General features: G+C 37.9%; 3 protein-coding genes across 4 annotated transcripts; 1 reads left to right on the plus strand and 2 right to left on the minus strand.

The window, feature by feature from the left end:
• The first annotated feature begins 281 nt into the window (after positions 1-281).
• Positions 282-13,398, plus strand: LOC135774330 (3-oxoacyl-[acyl-carrier-protein] reductase FabG). Of its 2 annotated transcripts, XM_065284357.2 has the most exons (9): positions 282-435; positions 594-764; positions 906-1,084; positions 1,161-1,254; positions 1,802-1,871; positions 1,962-1,998; positions 2,081-2,144; positions 2,232-2,386; positions 13,290-13,398. In XM_065284357.2, the coding sequence occupies exons 1-9, from the start codon at positions 412-414 to the stop codon at positions 13,333-13,335; spliced, it is 840 nt and encodes a 279-aa protein (XP_065140429.1). In that variant the 5' UTR covers positions 282-411; the 3' UTR covers positions 13,336-13,398. The 2 variants fall into 2 exon arrangements, with proteins under 2 accessions (XP_065140429.1, XP_065140430.1); XM_065284358.1 differs by lacking the exon at positions 13,290-13,398 and having other exon boundaries at positions 2,232-2,446.
• On the minus strand, positions 4,397-7,883 carry zbtb26 (zinc finger and BTB domain containing 26). The gene is made up of 2 exons (XM_065284355.2): positions 7,762-7,883; positions 4,397-7,110 (listed from the first exon to the last, which is right to left on the minus strand). The coding sequence occupies exon 2, from the start codon at positions 7,102-7,104 to the stop codon at positions 5,893-5,895; it is 1,212 nt and encodes a 403-aa protein (XP_065140427.1). The 5' UTR covers positions 7,105-7,110; positions 7,762-7,883; the 3' UTR covers positions 4,397-5,892.
• krt1-c5 (keratin, type 1, gene c5) lies at positions 12,506-20,099 on the minus strand. Its single transcript, XM_065284354.2, has 9 exons — positions 19,614-20,099; positions 18,740-19,155; positions 18,570-18,652; positions 16,823-16,979; positions 16,559-16,723; positions 16,301-16,426; positions 13,183-13,400; positions 13,070-13,092; positions 12,506-12,765 (listed from the first exon to the last, which is right to left on the minus strand). The coding sequence occupies exons 2-9, from the start codon at positions 19,133-19,135 to the stop codon at positions 12,659-12,661; spliced, it is 1,275 nt and encodes a 424-aa protein (XP_065140426.1). The 5' UTR covers positions 19,136-19,155; positions 19,614-20,099; the 3' UTR covers positions 12,506-12,658.
• Between the last annotated feature and the right edge of the window lie 755 nt (positions 20,100-20,854).

Genomic DNA, 20,854 nt, shown 5'->3' on the forward strand with positions numbered 1-20,854 from the left:
GGCAGAAGATGAGGGCTTCTATTTTGAAATTTCAGGCCGCTAATGACCCGGAAATATCGACAAACTCGTAATGAATAAAATATCTCCGTAAAATATTAAATATATAATTTTTATTTAAAATAACTATTTTGTATTTGCTGTAGTCTTAAAGTTATTCCGCTGAGTACACTTAAAATACTTTTGTGTTTGACTTGTTGCGCACACGGACGTAGGATACCAAAGTACCGCGAGAACAGACTGCTCTGTATGCTTTCATATCGGTCTCGCGATACTTATCATGCGCTGGGCAGAGTCGTATAAATCGAACACATCTCTTTCTCAGGACAGCTACAGTAACGTCAAAGGTTTGTTGATGCACGTGACCGCATAAAAGTCCTGCAACGCAAAAAGTTGAATATAATTAGGATCGAAATGGCAGCTCCAGATGCTTTCAAAGTAAGTTGGGTCTCATCTGCAAACATGTAAAATTACTCTATGAAACGGTGTTTCAGTAAAGTAAATTTTAAACGTCGCCATGAAATGACAGAAGCACCGCTGTTCGCTTACTACTGTCCATAAGTAAGAACTGTTAACATGATGGTTTTGTGCTCTAGGTTAACTCTCTGAAGGACAAAGTGACTCTAATCACAGGTGCAAGTTCAGGAATAGGAGCTGGCACAGCAGTACTGTTCGCTAAACTCGGTGCCCGGCTCGCCCTCAATGGACGGGACGTCGAAAATCTCACCAAAGTTGCGAAAGAATGCGAAGACTGTGGCGCAATAAAAGTAAATCAGCAGGTGCCAGTACATTTTACCACTATTTTCTCATACAAAAACACTCGTGTGTGTGTGTGTGTGTGTGTGTGTGTGTGTGTGTGTGTGTGTGTGTGTGTGTGTGTGTGTGTGTGTGTGTGCCGATATATTCAGCCTTTACTAGTACCTGGAGATTTAACTAATGAGGATACAGTGAGGAGGACAGTTGAAGAGATCATTGCGCATTTTGGAAAGCTGGATGTCCTCGTCAACAGCGCAGGGATCCTTGCTATGGGCAGCATAGAGACTACTGATTTGGCCCAGTATGATACAGTCATGGCTGTGAATGTCAGGTACAAATCTGAGCTTAGAACAGTTGTGTTCCACTGTATTTAAATAGAGTTAAAAATGTGGCTATTTTTCTTTCAGATCCGTTTATCATTTAACTCATCTTTGTGTGCCACATCTTATCAAAACTAAAGGCTCCATTGTGAATGTGTCTAGTGTGAATGGACAACGATCAGTAAGTATCAATGGAGTGAATCATATAAAAACAGAATTAAAGGAACAGTTAACCCAAAATGAAAATGAAGCCATCATTTGCTCACCCTTAGGCCATCCAAGGTGTACGACTTCCTTTTCTTAGCCAAACACAGTCAGAATTATATTAAATAATATCCTGGCTCTTTTCAGCTTTATAATGGCATTGGATAGTGCCCCATTTTTAAAACTCCAAAAAGGGACCGTCCATTGAAAACTAATCCATACAGGTATTAAATGTCATCTGAGGTGAAGTGATGAGTGCATGGATAAGCATTTGAAGGCAGTTTTGGAGCTTTAAAAATGGGGCACTATCCAATGCCATTATAAAGCTGAAAAGAGTCAGGATGTTATTCAATATAAATCTGACTGTGTTTGGCTGAAATAAGGAAGTCATACATCTAGAATGGCTTGAGGGTGAGTTAGAATATGTGCTTATTTTCATTTTGGGGTGAACTTTATTTATTAATACTAAATTTAAAATGATGGTGACTGAGTGATATTAAGCATACACACTTTTTCTCTTATAGTTTCCTGGTGTACTTGCTTATTGTATGTCCAAATCAGCCATTGACCAATTCACAAGCTGTGTTGCTCTTGGTGAGGTGACATTTCTTGAAATCAAAGTATTTAGAACTTTAAATTAATGCAGGGTGCTGCATATTCACCCATGAAACATTTTCATTTTAGAGCTGGCACCAAAGCAAGTACGTGTCAACTCAGTATGGTAAGACTTTACTGTTATATAATATTTAGAGCGATATTTGACGTTTTAACGTGCAATGAAATTACATAACCTGTATTTACAGTCCGGGGGTTATTGTAACAGAAGTGCACAAGCGTGCGGGACTGGATGAAGAGCAATATGCTCAGGTGCTGGATGACTCTCTATTTTCACTTTAATGCTTAATAATAAAAAAAGGGCCTTTAATTAATCACACTTGTCTTTATTTTTTCCAGTTCCTTGAGAAGTGCAAACTGACCCATGCTCTCGGTAGACCGGGTGAAGTAGAGGAAGTTGCTCATGCCATTGCATTTTTGGCATCTGATGCTGCAACCTTTATAACAGGTGTCAACCTTCCAGTGGACGGAGGTCGACATGCTATGTGTCCACGGTAATGCTTTGGTCACATTTGTTCCGTGAAAGTAAATAAACTCTTTCAAACATCTTAGAATGATGTATATCTTAATGTACTACACATACTAGGGATGCATAACATTTTTGGCAACCAAAACTGTTTGGCCAAAAATAGTGAAAAAAAAAACATTTATCAGTGTTTGGCCGAATAAGTGAAAATATTGAATCAATTCAATCAAATAATAAAGTTTGATGCTTCAAACGCGGCTGGTGTCAGCCCACAGCAATGCTACGTACACACCAAATGCGGGGCATCGCATTACTTGCGGGATTTAACTTCGTGTCATGCGAAATTTTTGAATATTTTCAACATGGGCGAAGACGCGTTTGAGACAAATAGCTTCGCAAACTTGTAAGCCCATGTCACGTCATTTGCTTTGCCCCACGCGAGGACACGTCTGATCGCGTTTTTGCGTTGACTTTGTATGTAATCTACGCAAGCAAAACGTTGAACTTGCATCTGGTGTGAACCCACAGTTAGTCACCATGAAATGAAAGTAGCAATTGTCTTCTGTATCATGACCATCAACTAAAAAAATATGGATGATGTCACCCATAGGTGAAGAGTTTTTTTGAAAGCAATAGTTGGCAGGCTTGCCGTCGCCATCTTGGCAGCGCGTTACCGCCCATCACTCGTGGGTGACCCAAAATGGGTAAAGAGGCAGGTTGCTGAAACCACGCCCGCCTGGCTTGAGGTAGTGACAGCTGTAGGAATTGACCTAATGGCTAAGCCACGCCCCCAAACGCTTTGAGCCAATCACAGTGCCTATAGCTAACCCAATACGCTCGGACATTCTCTGATTACACGTCCATTGAAATGCACTTCAGTTAGTCAGTTTTCATTCGTTTTTATATGATTTTTCTTGTCATTTTAATATTAAAGTGGTCAAACGTCCAAAAATCATCAATTGCCTCCTGTGAAATGTCTTCTACTGTGACAGCTGCCATAGCGCCTATCACCGAATGTTGATTGTTTGTCTGAGTGAGTGGAGGGGGCGTGGCTTAGCCATAGGTCAATTTTATCTATCGAGAACTGATTGGATTTTCGCTGTAGTCTTTTCCTGGGCAGAAACAAGTCTGTGATAGCCCCGCCCTCGTGCCATTCCTCATGGCAGGAAGTGGAGAAAGGTAATTTAGAGGAGAAGGATAGCGATTGTGGCTAGAAGGGACACAGCTACGGCCAAAATTGTATGAAATCTTGCCAGATGAGGGTTTTTTTCATCCTGATACTACCCCAAAAGCTAACCCTAAACCAAACATTTTACAGGATTTAGGCCATAACTGTATCCTATATAGCCAGAAATGCTGTTTTTCATCCTAATCATAACCCCAAATCTTACCCTAAACCCGACATCTCCCAAGATTTGGCCGTAGCTGGTCCTGGATCAAAAAATTTTGTTCGTCCTGGATCAACGTTTTAATGAAAGAAACCCCAAATTAGCCTTATCTCAAACCCTAGCCATTTTTACCCTCAAATTAGTGTGAAATAATAGTTTGAGAATAATTTAAAAACCTAAATCTAACATAGACCCTTATTGTAATCCTGCAATCTGATTGGTTAATGAAAATGTTGATGCAGGATTACATCCTACTTTGTTTACCAGCTGTAACCCTTTAGCCAAAAACGAGGTTAATGTTTCTGATTAAAGATTATGAAGGATTAAGGAGATATCAAATTGTATCGGACTGGAAAGGCTAACATATATCGCTAAATGTAAGAGGAATGACTTTGATCGGCTGTGGGAGCCATACATAAATATCATGTAAATTGGGACTGCAGACTATAGAAAGGAATTTTTTTTTTTTAAGAAATATTAATGGAAGATGTATATGTGAAGAGGTGTAAGCAAGTGTAATTGTTCTGGGGTTATAAAATGAGAAAATGACAATAAAACATATTGAAAAAAAAAAAAAAAGATTATGAAGGCACGTGAATTTAAAATAAAAAAATTAAGTGCACGGTTAAGTCATTTATAAAAAGTGGCAATATTTTATCATTTTAAAAAAATTATAAACGAGAGATTTTTTGCTATTTTCAGCTTAATCATGTCGATTGCTGTACAGTCGGTGCATCCCTAATTTTTCTTGCATGTAAAATATAAACACTCACAAAAAACATGCTTCATTCCACATTTGATGTTATTATATATTATATAAAGTCACATCAATGTTCTCAAAGTTGTGTGTACACTTGAAATTATGGAGACATACAAAATAGACCAAATTTTACACAGTGTCCAAGCACAGCTGTATTTTAAATGAAAAATACAAAAGCATATTCTTATAGTTAGCAGTGTTGGCTTAGTCAAAACTGAAATAAAATCTGTTCAGATATACCGCAACTGTACATGGAGATCTTTACAAAAGATATAACTTAAAACATGCCACAGCAGCAGGGCTGCACAATATTGGTGGGGGACTGACATTGAAATATTTTTGTTTTTCTTCGACACATAGCACTTAGGGCTGGGGAAAAAACGATTTGATTTTAAAATCGAGTTGGTAGGTCAAATCGAATCATATGTAAAAAAAATCGTTTTTTTAGATTTATTTTCTCCCCCTCAGCAGTATAGCGCAGTACATACATTTTGCATTCGCCGAATCTTCCTTCAGGGTTTCCGCAGCACGCTCCCTGCAGCGCAGCCCTCTGCCCCTCCCCTGTCCCGAGGACAGCGCATGCATACACATTACACAAACAACATGGCAAAAACAGCTGGCGAAAGAGAGCAGCTCCTCCAAAAAATGCTCTTCGAATTCAGTCGTGTGGAGTTGGTTTGGATTCACGTAAATTACATGTTGATGCATTTTAATTAAATATAATAAATATATATTTTTAAAATATATGTACAGTTTGCAATTATTTTGTTTTAAATGGGGGCGGGGGAAAAATCTAATCGAATCGTAAATCAAGTTTTTTATAAAAAAAAATATATAAAAATCACAGATTTTTTTAGGGGGACAAATCACCCAGCCCTAATAGCACTATTAAAATCTCTTTGATGAATTGCCAGAACACCTAAAAAGAGAGGATTTAACTTTGGCCTTACATTTTTTATAGCTCTGGAAACTTGAGGAAAATATTTGTGTGGTGGTATTACTGTATGTACCTAACTTGCTATAGTTTAGTAAGGGGACATATCATAAAAATCAGAATTTTTCCTAAAACTTCACATATGTACTCTGGGGACACCAAAGATTAATTTTACATCTTAAGAAAGTCTTGTGAAATGTCCCCTTTAAAAAAACAGTCAAGCATTTTCCATGTTGTGACTATTGCAGATGCGCACATTGCTTTGTTGATGCTGTAACTATACATTGTGCAACCCTACACAGCAGCATTTAAAAGTAAATTCAACACAATTTTTTTCTATTTGTATAAACAGATTAATTTAGTACACTCATGATACAACTACGAACATGTTTACTATACAAAAAAAATTCTGTACCTTTTATATAATTATCATTTTAGATGTAAATATACATTTATAGTCCTTCTAGCAGGTTTCCTTCATTGGCATTGTCAAAACTGTTCTTGCCATGAATCTGCTTCAGGTGTTTGCGCAAAACTGGTTTATGTGCGAACACCATGTCACAGTAATTACAACGGTGTGGTTTGTCTCCACTGTGAAGGTTCAAATGGTCTAGCAGCGAACACTTCTGAGTGAAAGTCTTGCCACATATCTTACACTGAAAGGGCTTGATGCCGGCATGGACCCGCATGTGCCGGTGCAGGTTTCCTTTTTGGGTAAACGTCTTTCCACACAAGAGGCACATAAACAACTTGTGCATCTTCAGATGATTGGCATAGTTTTCTATTTGACGGAATACGCGAGCACATTTTGGGCACTGATGGTACCACTGCATACCTTTGTCTGCATTCCGTGAGCATCCCCAAAGATTCCCCTTCCCGGAGCCGCTGGGTCCGGGCGAGGACAGGGAATATTCGGCCGCAGGGTTAACGGCAGCATCAGTAGGTCGTGTTTCTACTGTGGAGTTTATCAGGGAATGTTGAGGCTCCGGTGAGCGCAGTGCGGGAGAACGAGTCGAGCGCTGGAAGTTTTCGGTGATTTCCGGCACTCGGTCATTTATTGACTCGACCTTAATGATGCTGATAGGACTGTTCTCTCCTCTGTTTCTAAAAGCAGGCTGAGATTTTGGCTCTATGATCACATCGTCATCTTCATCCGAGTCATCTTCCCCATCGTTGTCCACTTCATCTTCATCATTATCATCACAAATCGTCTCCACGAGAGATGAGGCACGCTGTGCGTTCGAAGGCTGCCGAGACGATTCATCTTTGACCTCGTGCGGTTTTATGAATTTGTTTAGGGCTTCAGTGCACTGCTCCACGATGTGACCCATCTGTAGGAAACTAGCAACCGTTAAATAGTGTACCAATTCCAGCTCTGGAAACTCGAGTGTCCCGGTGTAGCAGGATAGAAGAAGTCGCTCTCCGACTTCTGCGTCCTGTTGCGTGGATATTTGTACTTCATTCGAGTCCTGAAGGTAAAACTGGTCTCTGAGGAAGGGAGAGCCAGCAGCAAACACAACTTTGTGTCCAGGGACTTCTAAATCATTGATGCGCACGATGACATCACAGAAGCGTCTATCTCTACGAAGAGCATCCATTTTTTGAAGCATCGAGTCCCCGAATGTGGAAAAGTTGAATTGCAGTATCACCCCGTCCTGAGCCATTGTATACTACAAAAAAGACATATAAATAAAAGTAACATAACTTTTTATATTTACACTTTTATATGAAAATTTACCACAGTTTTACTACATTTAGTAGACATTTTCATTCAAAATGACTTTATTCCCTGAGAAGCCAACAATAAGCACAATCTACAAAGCTATGTTTTAAAGTAGGAATTAAAGGTATTGAAAGATGGACAACCTAAAACTAGGGTTATTAAAGCAACTATAGTTTTACCATGGTATTTGTAGTAAAACCATAGTAGGCACCAATTCAGCATCGTCTCAGTAGTCATATTTTAACCATGATATTTGTAGTAAAATTTTATTAATACAAATAATAATCTATCTCTGCAAAAAGCACGCTTACTACACACTTTACTATAATAATACCATGGTAATTTCTCACGAGGGTAACTGCAAATGAACCCTTTAGCGCGTCTGTCTGTTTTCTATTTATAAACGACACAATTATGTAACTTACATAAATTATATGTTGTTTAAAAGTAAATCTTTATTCTGTGATACAAGCAGTAATGTTAGTGCAGGCCTGGAGATCGTGCAGCTAGCGTGTAACACATGCGCAGTAATGAATACCGACATCTTACGACATCCGTACAGAACCGATATAAATGTAAGTGTTTATTTAAAATGTACCTTTAATTCCTTTAATCTTGGTGTTTCAAAACACGTTGTCTTGGAGATGAATAAATCTCCCGTGTTTTGGTTTGTGGCGGAAGAGGATGGGCTACGCGCTGATGAGCTGCCTGATTGGTCGGCGAGATTTAAAGGGGCAGAACACAATACAGGTGGCACTGGAAATACAGAAAACTGATCTCTCTACAGCCCTGATATAAAGCTATATTCTACAGTCTATGATATAAACCCATACTGGACAATTTGTAAACTAGCAAGCATTTTTGAACGTATGGATTTGATTCTGCATCGAAGCCACACACGTGATACTGCTACGTTGGTCGCTTGGCAACCGCAACTGCCCGAGTTACAGTATTTTATCCCGATAATAAAAAGCATGTAAGCATAACAATAAATAATGCAACAACGTATTGCTTATTGATACTCTCTATTACTTTATTATAATTGTGTATTGTTATTTATTATTGTTTCTAGTTTTATAATTGTGGATTTTTTACATTATTTGTAATTTATTACTTTTAAGACATTTTACCAGTAAGCTAAGCGGCTTTACAAAAGAAATGGGTAAGAGGTGTCCCTGCGTATAAGCTAGTATTGTGGAAGGTTTGACCACAAGGGGGCAGTGTTATACAGAGGACACGAGTGGATAAAATTAATAAGAATTTTAAAAAAAGTTTAAAATAAATACAGGAAATATCAATAAAAGATTAAAGGTAATGCTACTTATTATAAATTCATGACTAACGTTAATTTAAACCAATTGTAGCTGTTTAAGTTATTTATTCATGTTTTGTTTCATTCTTAAAGACAAAGTAAAACAATGGCGAATTTATTTATATCAAGCCCGTGGGACAACAAAGTCCATTCCAATTTATTTTTTATTAAAGCTCAACAGGTATGAAGTAGATGTGCAAGTAGTCCACCAGACCTTATTGTATCAAGAAATTGGTTGGTTGGTTGGTTGGTTGGTTGGTTGGTTTTGTTAGTGATTTGGGAAAATTGTGACTGAATTATACCTTGAATACATTTATTGGTTGGTTGGTTGGTTGGTTGGTTGGTTGGTTGGTTGGTTTTGTTTGTGATTTGGGAAAATTGTGACTGAATTATACCTTGTTTCCTCAATATTATGTTAACCTTATGCATGCAAAAGACTGGTGGAAAACAGACCAATCTCAACATAACACAGAATGTGATGTAACAGTCGAGGTGTACACCCCAACGTGTTTATTAATGTGATCTACTGGCTTGAGCCTCGGGCAGAGCCAATCAGAGCAGAGCTCAACATTTATTATTCATGACTCTTCCAAATAGTGCAAAAATAGACCATATCATTCAAAGGACACCAGACCTAGGGTTGTAAATGGACATGAAAAAACTTTCTGGATGTTTTTTGCACTTACATACCTTCTATGTAAATATCAAAGAACAATTTAACATGTTATTTTAATGCAGTCTTTGGCACCTTTATTTGTCCGTAATATTGCCCAAAGTGTAAGTAGGAGCTTGTAATGGCATTTGTTACAATCATAATGCTAATAAATAACATACAATGCTAAGATAGACCTACTTTGCAGGTTCAGAAAGGCATCTAATGTTTCACCGTCTCTCAGGAATAACAAACCAAACAGTACATATAGGATTACTGGATACACTTAAACATTGCTGTCAACACTGCTTTGTGTTACATTAGATTAAGTTTGCCCATCATCTCAACAATGGTTTCCATAGGAGTAAAACATGTTACTAAAAGATCAATGACTAGATAGATGTGTCTTAGGGCAAAATCTGGTGTATTTGCTGGGAGATTTATTATTTATTTATTTGAATTCACCCAATTTGGAAAATAACCAATTGATCAAAGAATTGTGATTTTGTGGTGTCTGTGTTTTAACATTAGTGTTATGTTGATGCTCTCATCAGGGCTAAATGTGTCTCAAACACTCAACTGTCAGAAAAAAAATTGTCAAAAATGCTCCCAAGCTGCCACCAGGGCATTACCCTTTAAAAAAGTCCTAGTATGCACTCTTTAGATACAGAAATTTGGTAACAGTGTGTACCTTTTGAGATACTAATATTGACTCTTTAGTTGCAAACGTGTACTTTTTAAAATGGGTACCGCCCCAAAGATCGCTGGAAACCATTCTTACTAACAGTGTATAGGCTAATGTAAATCATATAACCTTTCTTGTTTACCAGATCTGTGATCGAGGTTAGAGAATAATGGATGGAAAATAATAAAAACTTTCACAAAAGCATGACATTGGAAACTAGACCCTTTCTCGAGGTGAGGTTGTCTTGATTTCATCCTTTGTCTTGGTTTCTCACACACCATTGTGGTCACCGTAACTCAACATGTTTAAATCCCCATCCACAGTTACATATCATTTTTTACCACTCCCTGTAAACTTGTACTTCGTTCAGCAGACCACCTAATATCATATATGTTTTGTTTCAATGTTTAACTTTGTGTTATGCTTAAATGACCCGCTCTATTGCGACTCGTCTTATAGAATGAGACCTAGAGAAGTGAAGAAGAAACAGTATCAAAAAATGTATTCAAAAAAATTTAAATAATGTTCAGACAACTGTGTAGTACCTCCATTAACACTTCTTCGCCAAAATAATACATTTTATTGATGTTAACCACTACTCACTGGCCAAGAAATTTGCATTAAAGCCACAATATGTAAGGTTTGTGTAATAAAATATCCAAAAAAACATTTGCGTAGTGTGATATACAGCGGGGAAAATAAGTATTTGACACATCAGCATTTTTATCAGTAAGGGAATTTCTAAGTGGGCTATTGACACAAAATTTCCACCAGATGTAACCAGCAAGCCAAATATTGAATTCATACAAAGAAATCAGAACATTTAAATATACAAGTTGAGTCATAATAAATAAAGTGAAATGACACAGGGAATAAGTATTGAAAACACTTTATTTAATACTTAATAGAAAAGTCTTTGTTGGTGATTGCAGACGACTGGTCTCTACAGTTCTCTCCATAGATTCTCTATGGGATTTAGGTCAGGTGATTGACTGGGCGACTTCATTGTTTCCTTGGCCGTGTGTTTGGGATCATTGTCTTGCTGAAATGTCCACCCTCTTTTCATTTTCAGCTTTCTAGTAGATGGCATCAGATTTTTATCCAGAATGTTCCAGTACATTTCTCCATTCATCCCGCCTTCAATAATATGAAGTCTGCCAGTACCCCTTGCTGAAAAGCAGTTCCAAACCATGATGCTTCCACCCCCAAACTTAACTGTTGGTATGGTGTTCTTGGGGTGGTGGGCAGAGCCATTTCTTCTCCAAACATGGTTTGTAGAATCACTGCCAAAAAGTTCAATTTTGCTTTCATCTGACCATACTACAGTCTCCCAATAATCCACAGGCTTCTCCAAATGCTCTTTCGCAAACTTTAACCGAGCCTTGCTTATAGTTTTCTTTGAAACAACAGTACCTGCTGATGCAAGGTCTTCCTGAAGTTCTGCCCGAGTGGTTCTTGGCTCTTGGAGAACTCTCCTGATTATTCTTTGGACTCCTCAGACAGGGATCTTATGTGGAGCACCTGATCGTGGCCAGTTTATGGTGAAGTGATGCTCTTTCCATTTCCGGATAATGGCCCTGACAGTGCTCACAGGAACATTCAGCATTCTGGAAATGCGCATATAACCATTCCCATCAAAATGCTTTACAACGATGAGACTACGAAAATCTTGAGTTTTTTGCTTTTACCCATCATGAAGTCTTTCCTGTGTGCCTCCTGGTTAATGAGAAGCCTTTATAGGCCATCATTTACAAGCAGCTGATATCAATTAGTACTGATAGTGGACAGGGTTTCTTTCTCAATACTGACAGATTTTAGGTGATCTAGCTTTCTATGCCATTTTGCACCTTGTTCTCTTCATGTGTTCAATACTTATTCCCTTTGTCATTTCACTTTATTTATTATGACTCAACTTGTATACTTAAATGTTCTGATTTCTTTGTATGAATTCAATATTTGGCTTGATGGCTACATTTGGTGGAAATTTTGGTCTTAGAAATTCCCTTACTGATAAAAATGCTAATGTGTCAAATACTTATTTTCCCCGCTGTATTTAATGCAGTTGTGTACTTGCATTATTAACTAAGTTCCCAAGGACTTGTAAATCCAGAGAAATTCCTGTTTTAAATAATGGCTTATCCATTGTCTCCTTAAATTGTTGTAAACAAAATTGTATCTAGACTTAATATCCGTGCTATCTTTGGTTTCCAGTTGTAGAAACACGGTTGGACAAATCTTGAATTGGCGGCAAACACGCAGCTGTTTTGCCTTGCAACTAATTCATTATGATGGCATAAAAAATGTGATCAAACGTACAGATAACAAAAGATTAATTCATTACATCATCCATGAACATGATTAGCAAATTCCATACGTCTCTGGATGGGGAAAACAACATCTCCCATCTTTCCAGTCTCTTTTATAACCTCGTTAAGCTTTGCCTTTGTAATCGTGATATTGTGTAATAGCGACCTTTAGTGGTGAAAATCCTACATATTGTGGCTTTAAGAAAGCAAAATGCATATCTGACATCTTAGAACTTTATTTTTAGTTTAAAAGTTTTCTAAAAATGTAAAACTACCATACAATCATAATTATAATTTTAGAGAAAATCTCTTAGATATTAAAAGAATATGTCAATGCTCTGGTCAAAAACTACCTGCAATATTCCCTATTTAAGATAAACCATGAAAATCTCAATAAAAAATGACACATTACTACTTTTAATAATTTGAATCAATGTTTATTCACTTCTCTGCAAAATGAACAGCTCACTGGTAGTCTTGTGATACCCGTGATCACAAACCACAAGAATATGGACGTTCAGTGTCACTTGTGAGCCAAACTCACTTTTTTCGTTCTTCAATCTGTTCCACTTCATCCACCACCTTTCCATTTACCATGGTCTGGGTGACCACCTTGACAATCTTCCTGGTTCTCACTTCAGGATCTTCTGCAGAATAGAAAATATATTTTCATGTATTGTACAGTAAAATTGTCTAATCTTTTAAAAGTTGAGTCATGGACAGTTATCATATAATTGTGTTACAGAGAAGAATGGGGTAAATTGTCACACATTTTAAAGTTTTAAAACCAGGTGCTTCAAACTAACATTCAATGTCACTGCTAACAAAAACAATAGATGGGACTTTAATCTCAAAATGTAGACTTTGTTACAACTTTACAATGTGAACTGTAGCGCCAGTCTCCTCTCTTGGCATTATTATTGATAACATTAGTCTTTTCAACTGACTTACTTTTAGGAGGTCTTTCTTTCATTCTGAAAAACAAAAATGAAACAATTGTGAAACATGATTACATACAGACCTTCTTCCTGTATGCTCACAGACAAACTTAAAAGCCATCTTACACTTCCTCTCCATCCAGCAGCCGTCTATAGGTGGCGATTTCCAGCTCCAGATTCTGTTTGATTCTGAGGAGCTGCTCATAATCGGTTTTGTTTCGTTGCATATCCAGACGCAGTTGTGAGAGTTCTTCCTCCAGCTGTGCGAGCATTCCCTGAAGTCGCTCGATATCGGTGGCATACTTATGATTCGTCTCTCCAAGGTTCCCCTCGAGAACACTGACCTGAGGTGAGGCAAAATTTTCAGTCAGTTTTGAGGTAAGAGTGAAATGTGATTGGTCGAGCGCACTAGATATGAGCACCTGCAGAACTAAACTTATATAAAAGTCATTTTAGAGAATTGTTTCTAAATGCATTATAAATGTTAGAAATGTATTACTGACACATGTTACAAAGACTGTCTACCATTCCATATGTGTTGTGGGGTATTTTTTGTAATGCACTTTTAAATGGAGAGAAAAAACAAAGACTGTGAACTATGCAGTACTGAAGCTAATCAAGGTTTTCAGGTCTGGTCCTGTCCCAAATTTCGCACTGCATGTGGACTTTCGGTCTTGTGGCCTTAAATTGCACGTTTTCGCTTAGTCTACTAATCCGTAGGGTGTCCCATCTGTCATTTTTGCGCCCCAAAGTGTGCTCATCAGTGCACCCTTTGCACCCTTGATGCGGTCTTCGGTGCATTGCTGCAGGCTCCACACACTTTACCAACACAGAAGTCCTTGCGAAAGAGCAATAAGACGACGGATGTCTATGGGAGGAGTTCACACCACTTCTCTTCCTATTTCAGGCTTGACGCTCAAAATACGACTCCGGTGCACCCGTGTGGACTCGCCAGTGTTGGGGGTAACGGGTGCATTACGTTATAATATTACTTTTCTGAAGTATTACTTAACGCATTAACGCATTACTTTATAAATGTACACATTAATATTTCAGTTACTTTTTTAAAAATGTAATGTGAGTTACTTTTCAGTTTAATTAATTTGATAAAAAAATGTACTGAATTAAATTGAACGTAGTCACGTAGAATTATGCACTCTTATGCGTGCGCGCCTTAGCGGAAACAGTTTGAATCAGAAATGGAGATGGCAGGCCAGAGCTCGACATTTTTGCAAGGGAAATGTGCGATTTCTTAATTCACAACTTCTCAGTCTTAAAAAACACCTGCAAGGCCTGAAAGAGATCAAGGCTCAGCCAAGTAAGAAAAAGTAACACAAAAGTAATTTAAAAGTAACATAAGTATTACTTTTCATAAAAAGTAACTAAGTAACGCAATTAGTAAATTTTTTGGGGAGTAACTTAATATTGTAATGTATTACTTTTAAAGGTAACTTTCCCTAACACTAGGACTCGCGTTAAGGGTCCCTAAGGTCTGCACTACATGATGGCTGTTTCTCAATATGCGTTCTTCAGCGATCTTGCGTCCTTGTGTCTTCGCTCTACGTCATCATTAACAGTCGAAGTTCAATTCCAATTCTCAAGAACACAAGTACAGAGGACGCATGAAAATACCCGGATGAGTTCTTGATATTGGGGATGCATCGAGTGCAGACTTGCGCGCTGAAATCTGGGGAGGTCACATGACCAGCAGGAAGCTAGCACACATCTCAATTCTCACAAGTGCGTTCTGTGTTCTCGCGACCTTTTGAGTTTGTTCTTTCGAGGTCGCCTGGCAAGACCAGTCTCCACGAGAACACAAGGCCGCTCTTTGCATTCTTAGAATTGAGAAACAGCCACTGTCATCAGAGTGTGGACCCTGAGGAAGTCCACAAGTCCGGAGGGTGCCATTTGGGGACAGGGCCTCTGTAGGAAAGTGGATCTCGAGGGCCAAAGTTGAGAACCTCTGTTGTAGCGGTATTTGAAAGTTGAGAGAAATGGCAGCTTTCCTGCGAGTGGGCATGGTTTTAGCGCAGACAGGGACACACTGCCAGCGTTTGAGAGCAGAGAATCCTGCCTGTTCTTCCAAGATTTTGGAAAATAAAAAAGTTAACAGCAGTTTCAATAGAAGACATTTTGGGATATTACCAGCCTAGATCACAACGCGAGATCTCGCGAATTCAGGTATGATCATGCGATAAAGTCATGGCTCCGCCCTGTGGAGCTGTCCGGCATCCGGCCAAAATAGAAGCTCTGCGTATTTGTGCCGGAGGGCTGCGGATGGCCGGAGCTGTGACGGATTCGGAACGCAATCAGTGGAAATACACACATAGACTTAAATGGAAACCGATTGACTCCGCCGCGGATCCGCAGCCTTTCCGCAGTCGGTGGAAATTGGGGGTTACGAGACGCACAGAGATGAAAAGGGTATATATAAACTTATCTAACTCTGGGGGATACGGTGAATAAACTAAAGTTCCAAACATTTTATTAAAAAAAGTATTAATAAATGCTGAAATTTACATAAATTAAGAATAATAAATTATGTACACTGTAAAAAAAATGCACTTAAAATTTTAAGTATAATCAACTTTATAATTGTCATTACAAGTCATAAGTGCCAAAAAATATTTTTACAGTGTTATTGACCCGAAAAGTTTGATCACTATGTGTCAACAACTATTTGACCAACATCCAGAAAAGCCTTTATCACCTGTTCAGGTCATGTGTGTTTTTTCTTTTTTTCGATTGTCATCACTTGTGGTCTCACATGTGAATCCAGTTAATTGTTTACATGTTGACATTTAGTGTCTGTTTGTCTGAGGAAGAGCAGCAGATGGTGGGAACTCTTGTTTCCTGATGTGATGGCCTTGATATCTCTGACCATTTGTTGGCACTCATCTGTCACTCATCTGCCATAATATTGTCTTTTTCTATGTACATTTATCAACTTGGCAGATGACTTATAGTGCATTCAAGCTATATGTTATCCCCGGGAATTGAACCCACAACCTTCACATTTATATTTACGCATTTGGCAGGTAAACATTTTATCAGTATGTATGTTCCTAGGATTGACCCCCATGACCTCTTGCACTGCCTACTGAATGCCCTACCATTCAGTTGGTATCCTCACTTTGGGATTTGCTCAGAAAAATCCTGCTATGCATTTAACTCAGTCAAATGCATTGACTTCAAATTGATAGGCAGATAGACAGGATTTTGTTTTAGTGTGGATTCATGTCACCTGTTTTCTCAGGCTGTCCAGCTCCACCTCCAGTGCCTGCATGAAGCGTCGTTTTTCATTAAGTTCACTCTGAGCAGAGCGCAGGGCTTCATTGCTCTCCTTCACCTCCGTCTGCACGCTCTCCAGCTGTCACATGTACACACAGTCGTGTTTATTGTATTGCATAATTCAAACACACCTGTGTTTGCTGTAAAAACATCTAAAAATAGACCTGTCTGGTGTGTTGGCTGAGGACTGGATGTTGGATTGTATACCGACCTTCTTTAGGTACCACATCTCCGCATCCTCTTTGTTCTTCCGTGCGATGCCCTCGTACTGTGCCCTCAGCTCTGCCATGATGACCCCCAGGTCCGGGCCCTGGGCCGCGTCCACCTCCACGCTCACCTGCTCGTTGGTTAAACGGGTCTTCAGGGTGCTCATCTCCTACATGAAGAGGGGATAATCAGCGACCACAAAATACATTTGGACACTTATGTAATGTAAATGTTTTATGTTAATATAAACTGAAATACTTCTTATTACCTCATCATGGTTTTTCTTGAGGAAATAGAGCTCCTCTTTCAGACTGTCAAGGTCTCCTCTGAGGGTTGCGATGATCTGATCATGATCAGATTTAGCTCGTCTGAGAGCGTGACAGTCTCTCTCAACCGACTGACAAAGAGTTGCCTCAGCCTCCCATCTGTTTATAAACAAAAATATATCTGAAATATGTACAAAAAGTTGGTTAAGTTGGTTCAACTTAAAAAAGTAAGTTACCTGGTTGCCTTAAAATTCGTGGTCAATTTAGCTTGAAAATAGGACTGTCGAAAGATTAATCACGATTAATCGCATACAAAATAAAAGTTTGTGTTTGAATAATATATTTGCTTATGTATTGTGTGTAATTATTATGTATATAACATGTTATTTATGTATATATATTTTAAATTTATATATAAAAAATCTAAATAAATATATATAACTGTAAATGTTTCTTAAAAACATACATGCATGTGTGTGCAGAGCTAAAGACTGCCACCAAATGGTGGCATTTTGCCACCAACATTTGAGAGTGTGCCACTGAATTTTACATCCAGTCGCACATGTGCGACCAGTAAATTTGACCTTTTTTTCTGATGTGACAGTGAATTTGAAATGGCACATTGTACTTTCTGCATCTATCATCATAGTATGCATTATTAATACAGTGAAAATTTGTAGAAATGTGATTATTTGGTTAGCATGTTGATTTATTGTGTGTGCCCCTAAATTTTTTGGTTGCGCCCCTAAAATTTTCAGTTGGGGGCCACTGTGCTCCTAGTTTAAAAAGTTAGTCTGAAGCCCTGGTGTATACTAAAAAATTCCACACAGTGCACACAAATACTTTTTATTTTGTGTGCAATTAATCGCGATTAATCTTTTGACAGCCCTACTTTACTTTATTAGTTATTATTAGTTGACACAAAATGTTTTGAGTCAACTAATAATTTTAAGTTGAATGAACTTCAAAAGTAAGTTACCTGGTTGCCTTAACATTTGGAGTCAATTCAACTTGAAAATAGGGCTGTCAAAAGATTAATCACGATTAAACGCATACAAAATAAAAGTTTGTGTTTGCATAATATATTTACGTATGTATTGTGTGTAATTATTATGTGTATATAAACACACACATAAATTAAAAAAACATGTTATTTATGTATAGATTTTTAAATGTATATATAAAATAAAATATATAAAAAAAAAATATATATATATATATATATATATATATAACTGTAAATGTTTCTTAAATATATACATGCATGTGTGTGTATTTAAAAACGTTGCTGCCTTAAAATTTTTTGTTAAATCAACTAAGATTTACAAGTCATGTCAACAGAGATGAGTTGTCACAACTTATAAAATATAGTTGAGAAAAGTCAACTTAATTTTATAAGTTATAACAACTCAACTGTAGTTATAACAACTTATCTCTAGTCAAGATAAATAATAGTAAGTTGAAATGACTTGTAAATTCGAGTTGATTCAACAAAATGTTTTAAGGCAGCATATTATGCAAAATCAAACTTTTTATTTTGTATGCAATTAATCACGATTAATCTTTTGACAGCCCTACTTAGAAATATTAGTTGACACACAAAATTTTGAGTCAACTAATATTTTTAAGTTGAATGAACTTCAAAAGTAAGTAAACTGGTTGCCTTAACATTTTAAGTTGAACCAACAAATCTTTTTTACAGTAAACAAACTTGCATCATGAATGAGTGATGAACACAGCAAAACTCACTTGACCCTGAAGTCATCTGCCGCAAGTTTAGCGTTATCGATCTCCAGCATTATACGAGCGTTCTCCAAGGTCTTCTTCCTTACCTATAACCCAAGTGTGACGTCAACGGTGTCTCAAAGCTTTCCTTGATTAACATTACTCATACCACACACACAAAAACAACCACACACCTCTTGTCCAATTGCATGAGCTTGGGCCATCATTCCATCAATGTCGTGACCCTTTGGTGAGCGATCCGTCATCATCTGTTTGATCTTTTGCTCCAGGTCGGCGTTGGACTTCTCAAGCGTCCGCACCTTTTCTAGGTAGCTGGCCAGTCGATCGTTTAGACCTTGCATGGTCTCTTTCTCACTGGCACCGATTCCCATACCATTCAGCGAGAGGTTGCTGAGGAGGTTTAGGCCGTTTCCCAGAGAGGTGGATCGAGACAGGGACAGAGTGTTGGCTGAGGAAAGCGACACTGGGACTTTAGAGCGTCCCCGCATCCCAATGTCACGCACGGACATGCTGGAGAAAGACGTCTGCCGTCCTCGAGAGTAACTGTTTGTGGAGAAGCTAGAAGTCATGGTGCAACCAAAGGAGCTTGCTTTGTGTGTGCCGATGGGGAAGAAATATTGACAGTTTGTTAGTTAAACTGACATGAGTTCAGAATTAATATTTCTTTAGTTTTGGACAGTTGGTTTACAACCTTGTGTGTAACACTTCGCAATGAGGTGGTATGTGTAAACATTGTTTAAGTTAGCTTATCAGCATTTGCTGATGCGTTTTTAAAATTATTAACGTTAGTTTATGTACAATTAACAATTAAGATTAACAAAGATTAATAAATGCTGAAAAACTATATTGTTCATTATTAGTTAATGCATTTACTACTGTTAACAAATACAACCTTATTGCAAAGTGTTAACACCTTTTGTGATATTCTGTTAAATATTTGCATATTTGGTTGTTGCAGTAAGTTGATCAAAAATAAAAGTAAAATATATAACTTGTTTGCACATCAAGAAGAACAGAAATATCATACAATTGAAAATGAGTACTTACAAATATCTCTGATTTACTGCAAAGCCTGTGTATTGTTTTGTCCTGGGAGGAGCTGGTAGCTTTTATATGTAGTCGTTCGGGTAGGATTCACCTGACAAGCTGTTGGCTATGGAAATCTGTGACTAGCCAATCAGATCACTTCACAGGTGAAAAGATATTACTTTGACTGAAACCAATAAAACACAATGCACTTGTCCCAAGGCGCTATATCCACAGACTGAGCTGTTTTTTTCTTTGACAAGAATAAACTCTGAAATGAAGTCGAAAAAGTGATACTTTAATTAGGATGCTATACTTTTGCTTCTTGAAATGCTGACCAGAGGAATTTAAGCCAGTAAGACATACAGGGGTAGATTCCCGGATAAGGGAACTTGGTCTTAGTCATGTTAGGACATATTTACAAACAAACCTTACAAAAAACAATACTGCATGAGACAAAACAATGATGTTTTTAAATTAAGGCAGCTCAAACATGCATTGTAGTCTGGGACTAGGATAAACCCTGTCCGGGAAACTGCCCCGTAGTTAAAGGAATATTCCATTTTCTTAAAAGAAAAATCCAGATAATTTACTCGCCACCATGTCATCCAAAATGTTGATGTCTTTCTTTGTTCAGTCGAGAAGAAATTATGTTTTTTAGAGGAAAACATTGCAGGATTTTTCTCATTTTAATGGACTTTAATAGACACCAACAATTAATACTTAACACTTAACAGTTTTTTTCAACTGAGTTTCAAAGGACTACGATCCCAAATGAGGCATAGGGGTCTTATCTAGCAAAACGATTGTCATTTTTGACAATAAAAATAACAAATATACACTTTTAAAGCACAACTTCTCGTCTAGATCCGGTCCAGCGCGACCTAACGTAAATGCGTAGTGACGTAGGGAGGTCACGTGTTACATATATAAAACGCACATTTGCGGACCATTGTAAACCATAAACTGACACAAAGACATGAATTAGTATCAGTTGACATACAACAACGTAGGAACGGTCCTCTTTCAACACATTTGTAAACACTGGGGCGTTTCGCGTTCGTCCTCTGTGACCTCTTGACGTCATGACGTATTGCGTGGGGTCACGTTGACGCATCACGACCGGATCTGGATGAGAAGTTGTGCTTTAAAAGTGTATATTTGTTATTTTTATTGTCAAAAATGACAATCGTTTTGCTAGATAAGATCCTTATGCCTCGTTTGGGATCGTTTATAGTCCTTTGAAACTCCGTTGAAAAAAA

Source organism: Paramisgurnus dabryanus, chromosome 5, assembly GCF_030506205.2.
Source record: "Paramisgurnus dabryanus chromosome 5, PD_genome_1.1, whole genome shotgun sequence".
Lineage (NCBI taxonomy): Eukaryota > Metazoa > Chordata > Actinopteri > Cypriniformes > Cobitidae > Paramisgurnus > Paramisgurnus dabryanus.